This window comes from Gekko japonicus, unplaced genomic scaffold (genome assembly GCF_001447785.1).
Source record: "Gekko japonicus isolate JY-2015 unplaced genomic scaffold, Gekko_japonicus_V1.1 scaffold3078, whole genome shotgun sequence".
Taxonomy (NCBI): Eukaryota; Metazoa; Chordata; class Lepidosauria; order Squamata; family Gekkonidae; genus Gekko; species Gekko japonicus.
Window position 1 is genome coordinate 159888 of NW_015173770.1, and position 16082 is coordinate 175969.

Sequence of the window (16082 nt, forward strand, 5' to 3'; positions counted from 1 at the left end):
TTGGGTCATGCTAGAGTGGCAGTATCAGTTGGATCAATCTCCTAGGGTTCTGCATGTGCCTGTTGTGATAGCCCTCAGGGCAACAACTCAGAGAAAGTGTCTCCATCACTGTGGAAATGGTAAAACAAAACCTGTGAAATACCATTGATTAAATTCAGTGTGAGAATTTTTGTGTTCTCCAGTACTGTTCACCAAGACGGGAAGTAAAAACAAGAAACAACAACAAAAAGGTAAAGAGGGAGGGGAAATGATGCATTGGGCCCTCATCAAGAGGCCTTTTCCCTGCATCCTTTTTCAAATGACATGCAGACTTAATTGGTTCTGGGTAGAGCTGGTATCAGGTTGCATCTTTCCCCTTCTAAGATGACAGTGGGTGGGTCTGTTGGCAATTTCTGCTGACAGAAAGGATTTCCATCAACAGAGTGGGACTTCCCTGCCTCCCCTCTCCTGCTGGATCCCAAAATTCTCCCCAAAGGCTGCTCCAGAAAGACAGGGGGCCCTCCCCCCAAGAACAATGTAAGGAGGAGTTGGAGTTTGGCTGTGGGAGGGAGAAATCTGGGGAAGCCCTCCCCTCCATCTGTAGAGAGCTTCCCTTTGATCTAAGCCAATAACATCCTCCAGTTACAAATGTAAAAAAGCAGCGTTTAAGCAAATGCTTCACTCAGGTGTCTCAGCTTTAGTGTCTGGGGATGCACTGTAGGCATAGAGACATAAGAACATAAGAGATGCCAATGTTGGATCAGGCCAAAGGCCCATCCAGTCCAACACTCTGTATCACACAGTGGCCAGAAATACCAGTGCCATCAGGAGGTCCACCAGTGGGGCCAGGACATTAGAAGCCCTCCCACTGTTTACCCCCCCCCCCCAAGCACCAAGATGACAGAGCATCACTTGCCCCAGAGTCCCTATCTATTCCTTGTGGCTAATAGCCACTGATGGATATAGCCACTGGGCATGGATATAGCCATCCTCCAAGGAGCCTTCTTCCAGCCTAAGGAGCATTCCAACAGCTTAAGTGGTTTTTCCTCCAGTAGAAAAGCCACTTAATTTGGAGGGAGGCTTCAAACTTGAGCCAGACTGAAGGTGGGGTATAAATATTTTAATTAATTTTAATTTAATTTATTTTAATTAATGTGCTCCATGGAGTGCTAGGATTGGGTAGGATCCACCCCTTTGTAAGAAGATGCTATGTTCTTTCCGACTCCATTTCACATAAATAGTATCTTAGTGCAAATAAAGCCTGGTTGCAAACCTAGTGGCAAAAAGCCATGTGCTCCTGAGGCAGCTATATGGGAGGCTGCCATGATATGTGAACTACCCCTTCGATAATTCCAAGTTAAGATTACTAGGGTTATCTTTTAAATGCTGGCAATATTGATATGAAGTTACCCAAGAATGATTCAATAGATCAGATAAGGCAGGGAGGAGAGATGCTTAGACTGTATAGGTAGTAATGTAGAGTGTGTGGCAAAGAAAACATCTGAATGCAAAAAATACCAGGATGCAAACATTTTGGATAAATTCTTAGATCTTTGAAGGGAACACATCATTCAGTCATTACTTTTCAGTAGCCAAACACAATTTTGTGCCTAAAGCAGTAGGTTGTCAGACTGTGATTCAGAAATCAAAAGTGGTTTACCAGCTGTACTGCAGGCCAAGAATAAGGAAGAGAAACAGGATGAGCAGGGGGGAGAGGCTGAAAGCAGGGGGGAGAGGAGTTATGCTCCTGCAGAGTGTAGGGGGTTGGACTAGATGACCTGGAAGATCCCTTCCAACTCTAACATTCTATGATTCTATGAAAGACGAATCTGTATAATGTGAGAAATGGACTGAAATAGGGAGCATTGGGTCCCATTTCCAAAAGTTTGAGAACAGCTGGTTTAGAATATGAGCCTGAGAGACATGTCAATTTGACAAGTTCAAGTGCAGAAAAATTAATCAAATGGATTGCCAGAGTATGTAAATGGATTACCAGACTATGTAGGCTTGCTTATCTCAATTTGGCAATCCATGGAAGACTTACCGGGGGAGGCGGTTCCAGTAATGTTGTGATGTCAGTTCTGGAACATTCTGGAGATGATATCATTATGTTGGTTTAACCATTAAGTTTGAGGTGAATGCTAGAGTGTCATCTGACATGACATCACTTCTGGACCACACTGGAAATGCCATAGTGGTGTTGGCCTGCCACCAGATACAATAACAGTGCAGTACTAAGCACGATTATACCCTTCAAAATCCATTGAGTTTAGGAGAATGTAACACTATTTTGCGTTGCACCGCAAATCTCTTAAAATTAAATACTTGGAAAATGTTCCCAGGACACAGAACTGAGTTCAATTTAGTAATAGGTGTGTGCGTAACGGCAACAAATCAGACTTTTAGAATACATACTTCCCTTGGATCACCATGTTTGGGTAGGACTTCAATGATCACTATTGGGCTTAATGCCTTTGAGATGTCATAGAAATAAAGGTTACTTGAGGTCTTTGAACAAAGAATATTGTCAGTTGCAAAAATATTATAGCAGGCTAGCATGTTTTTGGCATGGCAAATCAAAGTGGAGTGATGCTTCAGGTTGAGAAGAAGGAATTCTGTTGCTTACATATCATACTTTAAAGATCAAGGCTATATGAATATTAGTAGCAACATGTCTTGGCTATGCTTCCTGTATCTGCAGGCCCTTAGGATAGGATACTATGCAGTACTATGACCATTTTAAAATAAGTAATCTCAGTGAATTCAAGGGGTTACTGAACTGGGTCTTGTATCATCAATCTATGTCCTAATTCTCACATTATGAGAACAGTAGTTCCTGTTCTCCATGGCTCCATCTTATGTGGCACTGCTAGTAAGTGTGTATAAACTATATTGGAGGAACAGGATCACATGGCAAAAACTGTACTAATGCTGTAACTTTCAACATGGCCTCTGTTTATTCCATGTGGACATGGCAGTGCTACACCTCTAACACATAAATCCAGCCTGTGGTCAGTTGTGATGTATGAAATACATAGTGGGCTTTCCACCAATATATGAAGAATCATATTCCAGATTTTCTCTCTTTTCTGTAATATTGTGTTCAGCCATCTAAGCGTGTAGTCTTAATAAACCAGAAAACAAGAGAGCACATGTTAATCCCATTACCTGACAAATCTTGGCAAATACATTAAGAACTTTCACAACTGGTACTGAATTTATTTGAAAAAAAATTATAATCCTCTTTTTCCATTTCCAATCAAAGGCGGCTTACAAAATATGTATCCATTGAGACCAGTTCAATACTCCAGACTGTAACGATCTCAACACAATTGCTTGCTGGCTTCTGCATTGTTGATCTGTGTTCATGATGTTTGCTCTCTGCTGTTGTTTCAGAGCCAATTTTTGTAGATGCTCATCTCATCCCAGATGGTACCGACCCCAACGACGCTAAAGTGTACTTCTTCTTCAAAGAAAAACTAACAGACAACAGTGGCAGCACTAAGCAGATTCATTCAATGATTGCTAGAATATGCCCTGTAAGCAAACCTTTCTTACATGCTATTTTGGGCTGGCTTAATTGGTTTAGCAAAAAGAATGCAGTGTGTTGAAATGATTCCTGGACTGTTCTGCTTAGGATCACCAAAATGAGATACAGCCCTTTTGTAGGGAATCACTAAATAGCCCATGCCTCATTTTGCACAGTAGAACTGAAACAGCATGATGGAACAAGTGAGCAAGATTAATATGTGTCCATGTTTCCATTTACAGTGAGGCATTATTGACTTCCTTGATCATTTCTGCTTTGCATAACTGGATACGATCTTTCAACAGAGGATAACTGCCTAATCCAAAACTGTTTGGAAATTGCCATAGCTGGAGAAAGTGCTGTGCTTTCTTTTTGGGGAAAAAATAGTTGCGCTTCAATTTAAAACTCTCTCTCTCTCCTCTTAACAAGTTATACATACCAGATGCCTGAACCTTGGCATGGTGATCCTCAGGACAGATAAGGGGTAATCCTTAAAACACTTTTTAAAATAGGAAATTTTACTTGAACAAAGATAACTAATTGTGAATCACAGTTTATTTGCTTTTAAAAGTTCTTCTGTAAGCATATTCGCATAGAAGCACACTATATAATTACTACAATATAGAGCTGAAATGAATATTCAGAGAAACCTTCAGAGTTCTTCAGTTCACAGACATGCTGAGTGTATCCCCTTGTGCTAGGGATCCTTACTGTGAAATATCACTGTGATGATATTAAGCAAATGTTCTGTCATCTTCCAGTTTCTGAGCCCAGTGCAAGGTGCTGGTTTTGACCTTTAAGGTTCTAAACAGCTTGGATCACAAGTAACTAATAGACCATCTTCACTTAAAGTGTCCAAGCTGAAACTTGAGATCTACACAGGAGGCCTTCCTTGGCAAACCGGTTTTATTCAAAGCTTGGTTGAAGAAAGACCTTTTCTGTTACCAGCCCCCACCTAGAGAAAGCCTGCCCCGAAAAGGTCACAGTGACCACATCCCTGAGGGCCTTGCAGGCTGCTTTCAAGACTCACCTGTTCCTAAGGACCTTTGGCTAAGGGACTATCATAGGGATTTATATGTTGGCACTGAAGGGTGGAAAGTGGTTCCTTTCTTACAGTTTTCTTTTAGTTGTTTTATGGTTTCTGATTTCTTTTAATTGTATTGTGAACCACCTTAGGGACAATTTCTGGTTGAAAGGTAGTCGATACATTTACGAAATAAAAATTATTTAATATGTTGCGCGTACACACACACACACACACACACACATTTCCCCTTCATGCATTGCCTGCTCTGCAGTATCTCTCTCTGTATATTTTTGTGGCTTTGAAAGTTTTATATTAGTGGTGTTGGAGCCATTTTGCCCTTATTTCATTAATAAAATTCATTCTACCTGTGATGATTGTTGTTGTGACCAGAAAATTACCTTGAAGGCAGTGCCTTTTGCATCTGTCAGTGCCATCCTAAGGAGAAATATACCCTTGTCATCACATTGATTTCAATATTGTTAGCATCGACAGGGCTATTTTTGGGCAGGAACGCACAGGAACGGAGTTCTGGTTGGCTTCAGAGCTGGCCATGCCCACTACAGCCAAAACCTCTGCGTGCGTGGCCACAGAGGGAAGGCCTGGAGAGTGACCCCCGGTGACTCCGAGGAGGGCGGGCCGGGGGCCTGGAAGGATCAGGGAGGCATTTAAATGCCTCCCTGTGCCTTCCCCGGCCTGCCAGGTCTCCCTGCAGCCACAGGGCGCCCCGGCAAGCCAAGGGAAGGCATGGTGTGTGGCCTAATATGCTAATGAGCTGTGCTTTCAGTGGTGTGGCCTATAATGGTAATGAGTTCCTGCTGGGATTTTTCTACAAAAAAGCCCTGGTTAGCAAGATGTAGAATTACATTGTACTTCTGCCATTGTACCATTGTTTTTGATAACATTATTGCACATTTTCAGCTGATCATATAATCCCACACATCATAGTTACGTCCTTTCCACTACATTTGTAACTGGAAACTAAAGCTGGTGGTCTTCATTCAAGTCAACAGTAATGGCTGCCATTTGCATGGGGCTGCGGAGTTCTGAGACAAGTGCCAGAAGTTGTAGAACTTTCCACTGTGTGCTCCCTTCCCCCTGCTGCTGCAGGTAGGGAGAGAGAAGTGGTTTACAGGCAACCTGCCCCCACTCTGCAAACCACTGTACATGAAACAGACCCCCACTGCCCCAGTTGCAGTGGGTATAACACAGTGCTGCCTCCTTACTGCTGCACATGCAATAGAGTTTCACCCCCCCCAACCCCCCCCCCCCCCCCCCCCTGGACCACTTGGCTTTTCCTTTTGTACTGCCTAAGGAGACTTCATCTCCACAATTCTTATTGACTCAGAACTACCATTCTTTGTAACTTGTAGGGGAGTTAAGTTTTCCTTTAATGTTACTAGTGGAATAGCTCTGTTCTGCCATTATTTGGTTCCTTCTGCACTGAAGCAGTACAACACATGACCTAGGCTTTGTTTTCGCTGTTTTGTTTTTCAAACAGGCCCAGATGCATTTGACAATAGATGTAAAAAAACACATTGTTGTCATAATGAATCCCAGATGACTTCTTAAAAGTCTCAGGGCACAATTTTGTTTGCGCTGTCAATGCCAAGGTTTGTAAGAGCAGCCTTCAGAAGAACAGGAGCTTGACGGGTGTGTACTACTGCTCCCTTGACAACTTTACAAGAAGCTGGCATTAAGAATCTCCTCAGGAAGGTTCAGACGGGGTCTTGATGGTCACTGTTAGAAAGGAAAATATATCTTCCATATTGTGTCAGTCTCCTGGCACCATTCCTTTCATATGACTACTTGCCATTCTGCACATGAAGCAGGACCAGATGATGTAGTTTTCTTTGGGTCATGTCACATTAGACCATAGGTGAGGTATAGTATATTCTCTTTTGGGGTGAGACCCCCCATGTAGATAACTGGCAAATAAGGGAGAAGGCTGGGCTCAAACACTTTATTTTGGAGAAAAAACATTTGAACATGAAGTCTATCTATCAACAGTCTGAGATAATACGGCCCAGGAAAGCTCTACAGTATGGTTACATTGCAAACCCCTTACCTTCACATTTGTCTCCAGTGTTTATTGATCAATAAACACATGTTCAATTGGTTATTTGAACATCCATTGAATATGCCCAGAAAGAGCTTGTTAAGATGGCTGTTCCCAAGGCAAGAGCTGGAAGTCTGCAGTTTTCTAATGGTTTGTGCATCGATGTGTCATTGAATATTTCATAATCATGTGTAACTGCAGTTGTTTGAAGCTGGATTTTTCTGTGTGGACAAGACATTCCAGTTGCAGACAATTGCTACACTGCAGTATCCACTGATGTGTGGGTGCATCCTGCATCCTGTTTGTATACGCTTAGGCAGAGACTGAATATTAGTGCAAGGACCAGTACACATCAGACTATTTTGCTTCCGCTTGTAATTTTTTGTTTCTTTTCAGAATGACACAGGTGGACAGCGTAGCCTTGTGAACAAGTGGACAACTTATTTGAAGGCAAGACTTGTGTGTTCAGTAATGGATGATGATGGGACAGAAACCTACTTTGATGAATTAGGTAAAATGTTAGTAACTTCAATGTACAGAAATGTAAAAACAAGTTTCATCTATTTAGTCCTTCTGTGGGTTGGTGGCAAGAGGCTGGATACAGGCCAGCATGGAACTTAAGATGTTCTCTAATGAAGGCTGTAGGCTAACTGAGAGGCTGTGTTCATTTACTTCATTTATACCCTGCCTTTACTTCATTTATACCCTGCCTTTCTCCCCAGTGGGGGGGACGACCTGTAGCAGCTTATATCATTCTCCCCTCCTCTGCCTTCTCACAACAACCGCCTGTGAGGTAGGTTAGACTGAGAGTGTATGACTGGCCCAGGGTCACCCAAGGAGCTTCCATGGCAGGATGGGGATTTGAACCTGGATCTACCAGGTCCTAGTCTGACCCTCTAACCACTGCACAACACTGGCTTAAGTAGTCCTGCCAGTGGGCCGTATGCTTGAGTCCCACTTTTTTGAAGAAACTGATAGGAATAGAAGGAACCATGTTCCGTGATGCTGGCAGGAACTCTGGCAGGACTGGGGTGCCCCTGGAGCTTATGGGTCTCACCATGCTTATTAAGCTAAGGCCTCTGGGGCTTCAGGTGATCCTGAGGCATTCAGTTTTGTGTCTGAGGAAGAGAGTGGAGCTACCTCCCAAGGTGAAAGAGATGCTTTGGTCAAGCCTGATCTTGTCAGAGCTTTTCCCTCACGTGAATTGGCCTTTACAGTCTTTGAGGCTGACAGACATGAAGCTGCCTTATACAGTCAGACCATTGGTCCACCAAAGTCAGTACTCAGAGTGGCAGTGGCTTTCCAGGGTCCCAGGCAGAGGTCTTACCTACTGCCTGATCATTTTAAAAAAATAAACTGGAGGGATTGAACCTGGGACTTTCTGCATTTAAAGCAGATGTTCTACCTCTGAGCTACAGCCCCTCCCTAAATACCTGAACTGTATGACACTCCTGCCTACCATTTTTTAAATTATTGGTGCCACCTGCTTCTTGGTTCACTGTGCTTCCACCTCCTAACATTGCACACAGAATCATTGAAGGTGATGGTGCTTGGAACTAACCAAGAAGAACAAAGGAATGTTTGAGATAATAATGGCAGCAAGGGAAGGAGAGAGGAAACTGCCATATGGTAGAGTCTACATCAGTGGTCTCCAACCTTATTGGTATGGTGACCCAGAAGTCCAAATTTACTTGGTAGGGGAACCAACTTGAAAAAACAGATCATTCATAAATAATTACAACTGCAGAAGCCTGGCCCCACATTTAGGGATGGGCTCAAACTGGGAAAATGGGATGCGGTCTGGAGTTTGGTTTGTGGATCAGCGTGAACTGAACCCTGAACCAAGCCAGAAGGCCCATTTACAAACCGAACAGGTTCGTGTGGGTCGGGGCCCTGCAAACCCTATTGAAAGGGACTTCAGTCCCTTTAACAGGATTTGCAGAAAGCTAAAAAAAACAGCTGAGCAGCAGGGAACAGCCTGCTCCTCACTGCTTAGCTGTTTTGGGCTATCTTGTACAGTCCCTTTAAAGGTTAAAGGGACTGCAAAACAGTGCAAGAACCAGCTGCATGGTGGGGAGATGCTCCCTGCTGCACAGCTGTTTTGAGCTGCCTTCGGCAAGTAAATTTACTCCAGTTTAAAAAAAGTAAAATTACTCCAGAAGACAGTAAAAAAAAAAAGTGGCCAGCAAAAAGAGGGGGCAGGAGAAAGGGGGAGAAATGACCACGGAAAAGGCCTCCTTCCTTGCTTTTTCCTGGCCATGTGGCCAGGCGAAAGGGAGATGGGATCACCAGGGAAGAGGTTCCCTTCTTACTTTCTCCTGGCTACATCTCCAGGAGAGGGGGGGGGGGAATCACTGAGGAAGAGACTTCCCATCCCCCTTTCTCTTGGCTGCACAGCCAGAAAAAAAGGGTGGATTGCCAGGGAAGAGGCTAAACCCCTGCTTTCTGCTCTTCACAAAGGGTCACAAACCACCATGAACTGCACCCAAATTTCAAGGCAATTCATTGTGGTTCGTCAGTTCATGAACTTCAGTTCGCGAAATCCAAACTGGGCAAAATTCATGATGAACTTTGGTTCATCAGCTGGTTCGTGCCCATCCCTTCCCACATTCATAGGCTTCACAACACAGTTTTGGGTAAGGACACACAGGTTTGGAAACACTGGTCCACAGACAGGTTCATCCTACTCAGAGACTGTGTTTACTGATAAATATGGGGTGGGAGGAAGCAGTTGTCCAAATCCACCAGTTATTATCTGCTATGGAAAAGTTCACCAGATTTTGTGTAGTGCAAGTACTATGTAGTTTTAAGCATATACTATGTATGAATGTGAGTAATGGCAGTTCTTAAGTATACTAATTAAATAACAAAATTTTAGATCCTAACATTGGGGGGGGCTCAGATATGTTTAATATACTGGAAACAAATCTGATCAAGTGCAAATACCTGTCATAAACTGGGACATGGGCCCAATTCTGATCACAACCATAGTGTGCAGGGAGAAATACCCCTATTTTTGCCCCAAGTGGAACCTGGGAGTCACTTTTTTCTCCATTTGGAAACTTAAATGGCCGACCCCAGGTATTTTTGCATGCTAGGTGAAGATACCTTCTGGTGCCCCCCCATGCACCCACCAATTTCTGGCGTGCCCCCTTCAGGCACCCTCACAGCTGCCCAGGACTCTCCCTCCCTCCCTCCCTCCCTCCCTCCCAGCAGCCCCTCTCTCCCACCACCAACCCCCCCTCGGCAAAGTTTGCACCGCTCCCGGGGGAGCAGGAGCCCTACCACCACCCGTCGAGCCGGCTTTCTCCAACTACACGGAGATGCTGGCCACCCTCCTCACGTTCATGGTTGCTGCTGGCCGGGAGGAGCCCTGAGCGAGAGAGCAGGAACCAATGAGGGCCAGTCGACACCTGCCCACCCGCCCACACACACACACCCCGACACCAAAAAATCCGAGGAAGGGGTTGCAGCCACACAGAAGGGAAGCTGCCTGAACCCACCGCCAGTCCTGCTCACCAGAACCGCGGCGCTTCCTCCCTCCACAGGCCCTCGTGCAGGGCTGGTGCCCAGAAAGCCAAGCTGGGGGCGGGTGGGCGGCGGGGGCCTCGCTGCACCCCTTGGAGTTGGCCTAGTGGAAGAGCCGACCCTGCTTACCCACTTGACACATTAATTTCGTAACACTAGTTTTGGGGAGGAAATTGGTTCTTGCTGATGTTAAAAGAAGAATGTTATATGGCTCTCTGCCCATTTATAGACAGAGCAAAATTTCTTATTAGTTTCAGGTGGGATTAAGGGCAGGGCATCAATCTGAGGGCTGGAAATCACAAAATGGTGAACAGATTGAGTAGCTGTGTTATTTCTTTTCCACAGAGGATGTATTCCTACTAGAAACAGATAACCCTAGAACAACAATGATCTATGGCATTTTCACAACATCCAGGTAAGAGCTGTTTAAGTTTTAATTGGATATAGGCATATATACTTTTAACTGTTTTCTTTTTTGAATTTTATTTTGTATATCTTCTGTGTTAACTACCCTGAGCTCTGTGAATTCAGGGAAGGGTGCTATATAAATTGAAATTATAAATAAATAAACATGGCACCCATTGCATGTGTTTGTGGATGTGTTTAAGTATTTGTCATCTAAGAAGCATTCGTGTGAATTCTCTTACAATGGTAGATTAACCAAAGAGAGCCAGTTTGATGTAGTGGTTAAGTGCAGTGGACTCTAATCTGGAGAACCAGGTTTGATTCCCCATTCTTCCACATTTAGCCAGCTGATAGGACCTTGGGTCAGTCCCAGTTCTTCTAGAGCTGTTCTCTCAAGAGCAGTTCTCTCAGAGCTCTCTCAACCCCACCTACCTCACAGGGTGTCTGTTGTGGGGAGAGGAAGGAAAGAAGATGGTAAGCCACTCTGAGACTCCTAGTGAAGGGTGGGGTATAACTCTTCTTCTAAGCCTTTTTTGTAGATAAAGTAGGTGTTCGTATGGTTGTCCAGAGACAGCAGTGGTGCCCTGGTCTTTATGTTAGCCTCTAAAATAATTGATCATGTGTTCCTTTTGGCCAGTTCCCATGTTATTGGAGCAGCATGGCAGATCTGTACCATTCTTATAATGGCTAGAAAGAGAGTGGAGTCTACTGCCTCCACTCATGGTCCAACTGACAGATGGTTTGGTATTGGTGCTTGAGGTGCCATTCCCCCAGCACTACAGCAGTAACATTCCACCAGCATAAGAGCAGTGGAATGGTACTTCTATTGGCAGAAATTCCTGCCATCTGCCACAGACCTACACTGTTTTTGTGGGTCCTTTGATCCAGAAGAAAAAAGGAAGGGGGTCCTCAATAGGCAGGAAGTGGGGGAGAGTCCCCCTCTGTGGCCGTCACTCAGCTGGAGGTACTCCTAGTATGCAGGCTTCAAATTGCATTTTAAAAAATCAGAAATATTTTGGACTAAATGATTTGTCATTGTTGGAGAAGAACCGTTTCCCACCCTCATCCTTATTTATTGTGATGTACCAGAAGGTCACTATTATGAAATGAAGATAATAATATGAAATTGTATGAAATAAAGATAATAAATGAAGATCATAATCACACATTAATGCAATAGACATTGTATATTTTAAATTTATTTATTTATTTGTTTATTTTATTTATTCGATTTGTTATCCTGCCCTAACCCCTAAGGGTCTCTGGGTGGCTTACAGAGAGTGCTAATCACATTTACAGAATCTAACCTAGGGTCACAGATATACAGGGGTGGTGACTACCCTACCAGGCACCCTTTTTGTGGCGGATCTTCAGTTGTTGTCCTGTTCTTGAGGGCAGTAGTCGGCGGCGTCCTTTTCTGGTGCTGGTCTTTGGAGTTCCCTTCTTCCGGCTGTAGCAATTCCATTTCCGGCCAGGACCACTCGCACTTCCGCGCATGCTCCGCTGCGGCCTCTGTCCCGATGAGGCTCCGGCCTGCTGCGTTGCTCCACCTCCGCGCCAGTTGGTCTGGCCTCCGCTCACTCGTTCCTTGCCTCGCCAGCCACCATTTTTCTCCCCCGCCGCCCACTGCTTCGCTTTGCTGCTTGCTGCTGCAACACAGGGATGGGTGCCCCCCCCCCCGCTCTAGTAGCAGGTACCCATTAGTCTAATCGCCCTTTAACGGGCTTTCGAGCTGCTGGGTGGGCGGGAGCTGGGACATAGGGCCGGGCGCTCACCCTGGCCACGGTGGGGCTCAAACAGCCGAAGCTGTTCGGCCAGATGTATGTGCAGGCATCTCTTACTGCCTGCGCCACTGCTCCCATTGAATGTCCAGTTAATGTTATCCCTTAGACTTGAAACTTATTTAGAGGTAGCTTTATTATAGGCAAAATCAAAGGAATTTTAGTGCCATAATAACTTGACTGCCATTGAGACTGGTGTGCATGTGTGTTTTCAGTAATAGAACACTGCTGTCCATTTGCATTTCAACAATGTACCGCAGTAAATGAGTAGCATACATTTCCATTTGTCATCAAATTAATGAATGTGGTCATTTTTCTTTGTTGTTCAGCAATTGGAAAATCACATTTGAAGACATGACTTGTTATACTATCGACATCATAACTATAAAGTTTAGCAGAAAGGGTAAAACCATGTTTATGAACTGTAATTGAGCTGGGCTTGGTTCATCTAATTCAGTTGATGTTTCTGCAGTATAAATTTGGTTGAGGAACCCATATAAGGCGATAACAAAGTGAGCACAGAGTCTGTTCCAACACTTTGAGGCATTTTCCTCACTCTACATAAGACTTAATGCTGGCCTAGGTTTTTTTTTGCCACAAGTCGATGTAGAGTTTTCCCCATTTTTTTTAGATCAGTCCAAGTGAACATATTGTATAATTAAACGTAAAAGCCTTAATGGATTTCATTTGGCAACAATGTCTACATTTCTTTCACCTCCAAACATTCCAAATGAAAGAAATATGTTTCAACATAAAACTGTTGTTAATTTTAATTAAAAACCACTTTCTTAAGAGTGTTACTGAAATGAATAACTTTTATAGGAGACATAATAATTTTGACAAAAGGCACATTGTCTGAAGTTATTAATGCATCTTTTGTAACGGATTCATGACCACAATTATTTGAAAAAAACAAAAAACATAAAGAGGATTTGGAAACATATATATGAGAGAAAACATGAAATCTGTTTAAAGCTGTTGCATGTGTTTCAGCAGATGTAGACATGCTTAGGAGACTGTGATTAGACATGTACAAGTGAGTCCCCGTGAGGACTCAATGGGGATATGTGTCTCATTTCTCTACTCCCTCTCTTCCCCTTGCTTTTCCTGGCAATATCTAAAGCTCTTCCCCTTTACTTTTCTCCCACCCACCCATCTATCTATTTCTGTTGCCCCAGAGCCTCTGCCCCAGCCCTCACTCCTCCACCTTTTCTTCTTTCCCTCACCTCTTCAACTTTCCTGTTTTGATCCCCCCTTTACCTTTTATCTTCCTTTCCTCCTATCTTTTGCTTCTTTTTTGGTCTGTCTCTCCCCTTGTCCCCTATCCCCTGCACTGACACTAACTGAGGCTTGGTAACAATCAGCAATATTGGCTGGGGGTTGCCTAGAAACCCCCCCCCCCATGACTGCCAACATGTCACAACATAGTATTATGAGATCTCAGTGGGTAGTAATCTCTTAATGCTACATACATTGTTTCTGTTATTTGGATTTTTAAAAATCCCAGTGTATTTGTTTTTAAGATTTCAGATTTTTCTGCAAACCAAGGGCTTCACTCAGGTTTGCAGAAATGTACCCCTGTCCATTCCCAGCTCTACTGTGTGGATTTTTTGATCCACACTCTAAGGCCTCATTCAGAATTAGACATAGTGTTAATAATCTGTAAAACACCTCCAGCACAAACAAACATAAGCTTATCTGTTTCACATAGCCATAAATGCTGTGAAGAAGTATGCATGTTTTAGTGTGTTTTCCCACAAAGCCGTGAGAACTGCAATATGGTGAGGGTAGCATTCTGGGCTGGTGCCCCTCATCCCACCCACTGGGTGTTCCTCAGGACAGAGTAACAGAGAGGTCGCATTGGCTCAGGACAAAATATAGGCTTAGGGACCTCCTCCTACACCCCTCCCACTGCAATGGTAGATAATAAAGATAACATAACATGTTTAAGTACATGGAATATTGACAAGCATTTTATAGAGTTTAATATACAGTGCTTATTGATGATAAATTTGACCATGAGCATGCTGCATGACCATGAATGCTGATTCACACTGGTGGTGGAAAGTGCTGTCAAGACACAGCTGATATATGGTGATAAGGCAAGAGATGAACAGATAAGGCAAGAGATGAACAGTGGGGCCTGGATCAGTTTGCCCGCCTTCCGTTCCCTCTCTGCACCTCTCCCTGGGGAGGTTGAATAATTGTTAAACCAGTTTTCAGTCCACGGTGCTAAAACCTAAGAATCACTAGCTGCTTTATTTTAGAGATTCCTCTGAGTTTTCCCTTTGCCGTAATTTATAGCCATAATTTAGAACAATAAAATGTTTCAGTCTTTTGTTTTTCTGTTTCTATTACTGATTTTACAATTCAAGTTTTTGCCAAATGCCTGTTCACTTCAAAGTGATAGATCCAGATGAGTGGTTGTGTTGATCTGAAGCAGTAGAACAAAATTTTAGTCCAGTGGCACCTTTAAGACCAACAAAGTTTCATTCAAGGTATAAGCTTTTGTGTGGACGCACACTTCTTCAGATACGGTGAAACAGAATTTCTTCAACCATTACATATTGAGGGGGGAAGGTTAGTTGCCAGGAAGGGCCAATTAGAGTCAAGACAGAGACAGAAACAAAATTGTAAATTAGCAGTCTATAACCATTTGTTTGGGTTCAATTCTGGGGCAAAAACAGTGAAGGAAACAGATACGTCAGAATTGGAGCTTGATGTATCATTAGCTGTAGAATGCTGAGAGTAATTAATTGAGACCCTGCCATCTTCCTCTCAAGCATGGAGACAACTTTATAGCTTCTTCTTTGAAGTGGGTTGATTGGCTGTGCAGAATCATCTCCCCTGTCCCCAGACCAGAGAATTACATTCCAATTTGTACTATTCATTACATTACATTACAATCTACTATTCTAATCTATTATTGTAAACTAGGAATAAGGCCCGTTGTGGAAATAAATACAACGAGATCTAGAAAGAGGCTCTGGGAGAGTGCTCTGGCTTTGGGCAAACAGTGTCAATTTGCTGTGGTGACCTCAGCAGGGTATAATGACAGAGTCCACTGTTTTCTCCAGAGGAACTGATCTCTGCTACCTGAAGAGCAGTTGTAATTTTGAGTGATCTCTAGGAGATTGGCAACAATTGTTACCCAGGACAAAATGGCTGGTTTGGAGGGTGGAGTCTATGGCATTCTACCTGTCTGAGGTCCCACCCCTCTGCAAACCCCACCCTCTCCAGGCTCCACCCCTCAAATCCCCAGGAATTTGTCAGCATGTAGTTGGCAACCCCATCTCCTTCCCAGCTAGCCACCAACCTACCATTATCTGCCCCTTTGACTTCAGCTGACTTCTGCCCTCCCTTCTGCAGAGCAGTTGTAATACTGAGTGCTCTCCAGCCCTCACCTGGAGATTGGCAACAATGGTTCCCTATGTGGGACTGACTGGTTTGGAGGGTGGAGTCTATGGCAGTGTACCTGTCTGAGGTCCCACCCCTCCTCAAACCTCACCCTCTTCAGGCTCCATCCCTCAAGTCTCCAGGAATTTCCCATCTGGAGTTGGCAACCCTATCAGGACTGGCCCCAATGTGTTTTCTCCCAAAGGCCAAAGTAGGTGACAGGACCAAGCTTAGTTGCCTACCAACAGGCACTGAGGGGAATGTAGGGTTGCCAGCTCTAAGGAGGGAAATACCTGGAGGTTTGGGGGGTGGATTCTGTAGAGGGCCGGGCGACGGAGGCATCGGCCTTCTGTCGCCCGCCTTGCCCCCCCAATCTCGGCC

At 44.1% G+C, this 16082-nt stretch overlaps 1 protein-coding gene across 1 annotated transcript in view; it reads left to right on the forward strand.

The window, feature by feature from the left end:
* LOC107120756 (semaphorin-3C-like) overlaps window positions 1–16082 on the forward strand; it is a gene marked incomplete at its 3' end in the record, with an annotated part of 73726 nt that overhangs the window by 48057 nt on the left and 9587 nt on the right. The window contains exons 8-10 of the mRNA XM_015423525.1: window positions 3376–3518; window positions 6988–7102; window positions 10465–10534. Of these exons, the coding sequence (XP_015279011.1) occupies window positions 3376–3518; window positions 6988–7102; window positions 10465–10534 (328 nt within the window). The remainder of the gene's footprint in view (window positions 1–3375; window positions 3519–6987; window positions 7103–10464; window positions 10535–16082) is intronic.